Source organism: Buceros rhinoceros, unplaced genomic scaffold, assembly GCF_000710305.1.
Source record: "Buceros rhinoceros silvestris isolate BGI_N320 unplaced genomic scaffold, ASM71030v1 scaffold20315, whole genome shotgun sequence".
NCBI lineage: Eukaryota > Metazoa > Chordata > Aves > Bucerotiformes > Bucerotidae > Buceros > Buceros rhinoceros.
The window spans coordinates 4,953-6,186 of record NW_010411402.1 but is presented as its reverse complement, the minus strand read 5'-3'; the positions used below and the strand labels follow the sequence as shown (position 1 = coordinate 6,186).

Sequence of the window (1,234 nt, the reverse complement as noted above, 5' to 3'; positions counted from 1 at the left end):
TGGCCGCACTGCTCGGCTCCGATCAGCCGGCCAGAGAGCTGCCAGTTCCGGATCTCAAAGAGGTAGCGGGGGTAGTCGCGGATCCGCACTGCGGGGCAGAGGAAGCGCTGAGACAGGGCAGCAGAGGGACACTGCCCCAGTCTCCCACTCTGGGCCACAGCTGGAGCTCCCTTGAACCTCCAAAAATCATTGCCCCTGCTTGAGCACATGCCCCATGGTGCCAGCAGGTCCCTGTCCTGGCAGCCCAGGCCACGCAGCCACCGCGCTGTCCTCAGGCGAAACAACTCACCAAAGAAGCTGCCAACTCTGCCCTTCATCATGCGGCACCACTGGGTGACCATCTCCAGGCCCTCAGCGGGGAACGGGCTGACACCATCCAGGTCCCTCATCTGCTCCAACACACGCTCGGTGCCGTGGAAGGATTCATCGGCCATGGCCACCAGCTCCAAGTGGGACAGGGTCCAGGTGAGGAGGGCCCTCCGCATGGGTGTGTTGGCGTAGAGGCGCCGCGAGCGCTGGATGTAGATCTCAATGTTCTTCTTCTCCAGCGAGGCGTAGAGCTCCTCGATCTTGCGGGCAGGCAGCAGCTCGCCATGCTGCTTGCGCAGCGCGGCCACCTTGGTGTCCAGCAGCTGCAAACGCTTGGCGCTCTCCTTGCTCTCATCCTTCATCAGCTCATAGTTGTCTCGTAACTTGACCTCAAAGACATCATCCAGGAAGACCCAGGAGAAATGAGTCACTTTGAGGAGGAGGTCGGGGGGCAGCGCCGTGCTGGCGGGACGCCCGTGCCGGTGCAGGCCTTTCAGCCACTTCTGCACACCCACGGCAGCGTCCAGCGTGCGGGAGAAGTCGTACTGGTAGGGGAACTCAATGGTCACGCTGGCAAAGGAGAAGGCCCAGCCGCGGTTGCGGAGGGTGCGCAGGGTGGGGAAGGCGCAGCGGTGCAAGATGACCTCCTCCAGCTCCGGCAGCAGCTTCACCTCCACCTCCTTGAAGCTGAAGATGCTGTGTCCGTCAAAGCCAGCGGCCAGCTCGGGGCAGTAGCCGTGCAGGGCCCCACCATGCCAGCTCACAGAGGTCCTTTCGACAGCCAGGCTGATGTAGTTGGCCTCAGAGACAAAGGCTGTGAGCTTGGCAGAGCTCAGCTCCAGGGACAGGGACAGGAGTCTTTTGGGGGGCGTCCCGTCTGGCTGGAGGGGCTGCGGTGGCTCAGCAGAGGTGGCCGGGGGGGACG

General features: G+C 63.4%; 1 protein-coding gene across 1 annotated transcript in view; it reads right to left on the bottom strand.

Annotated features, from left to right (window-relative positions):
• The window catches only part of KIAA0100 (KIAA0100 ortholog), a gene marked incomplete at its 5' end in the record, with an annotated part of 13,763 nt that overhangs the window by 7,775 nt on the left and 4,754 nt on the right, over nt 1-1,234 (bottom strand). The window contains 2 exon segments of the mRNA XM_010136019.1: nt 4-88; nt 290-1,199. Coding sequence (XP_010134321.1) covers nt 4-88; nt 290-1,199 — 995 coding nt within the window.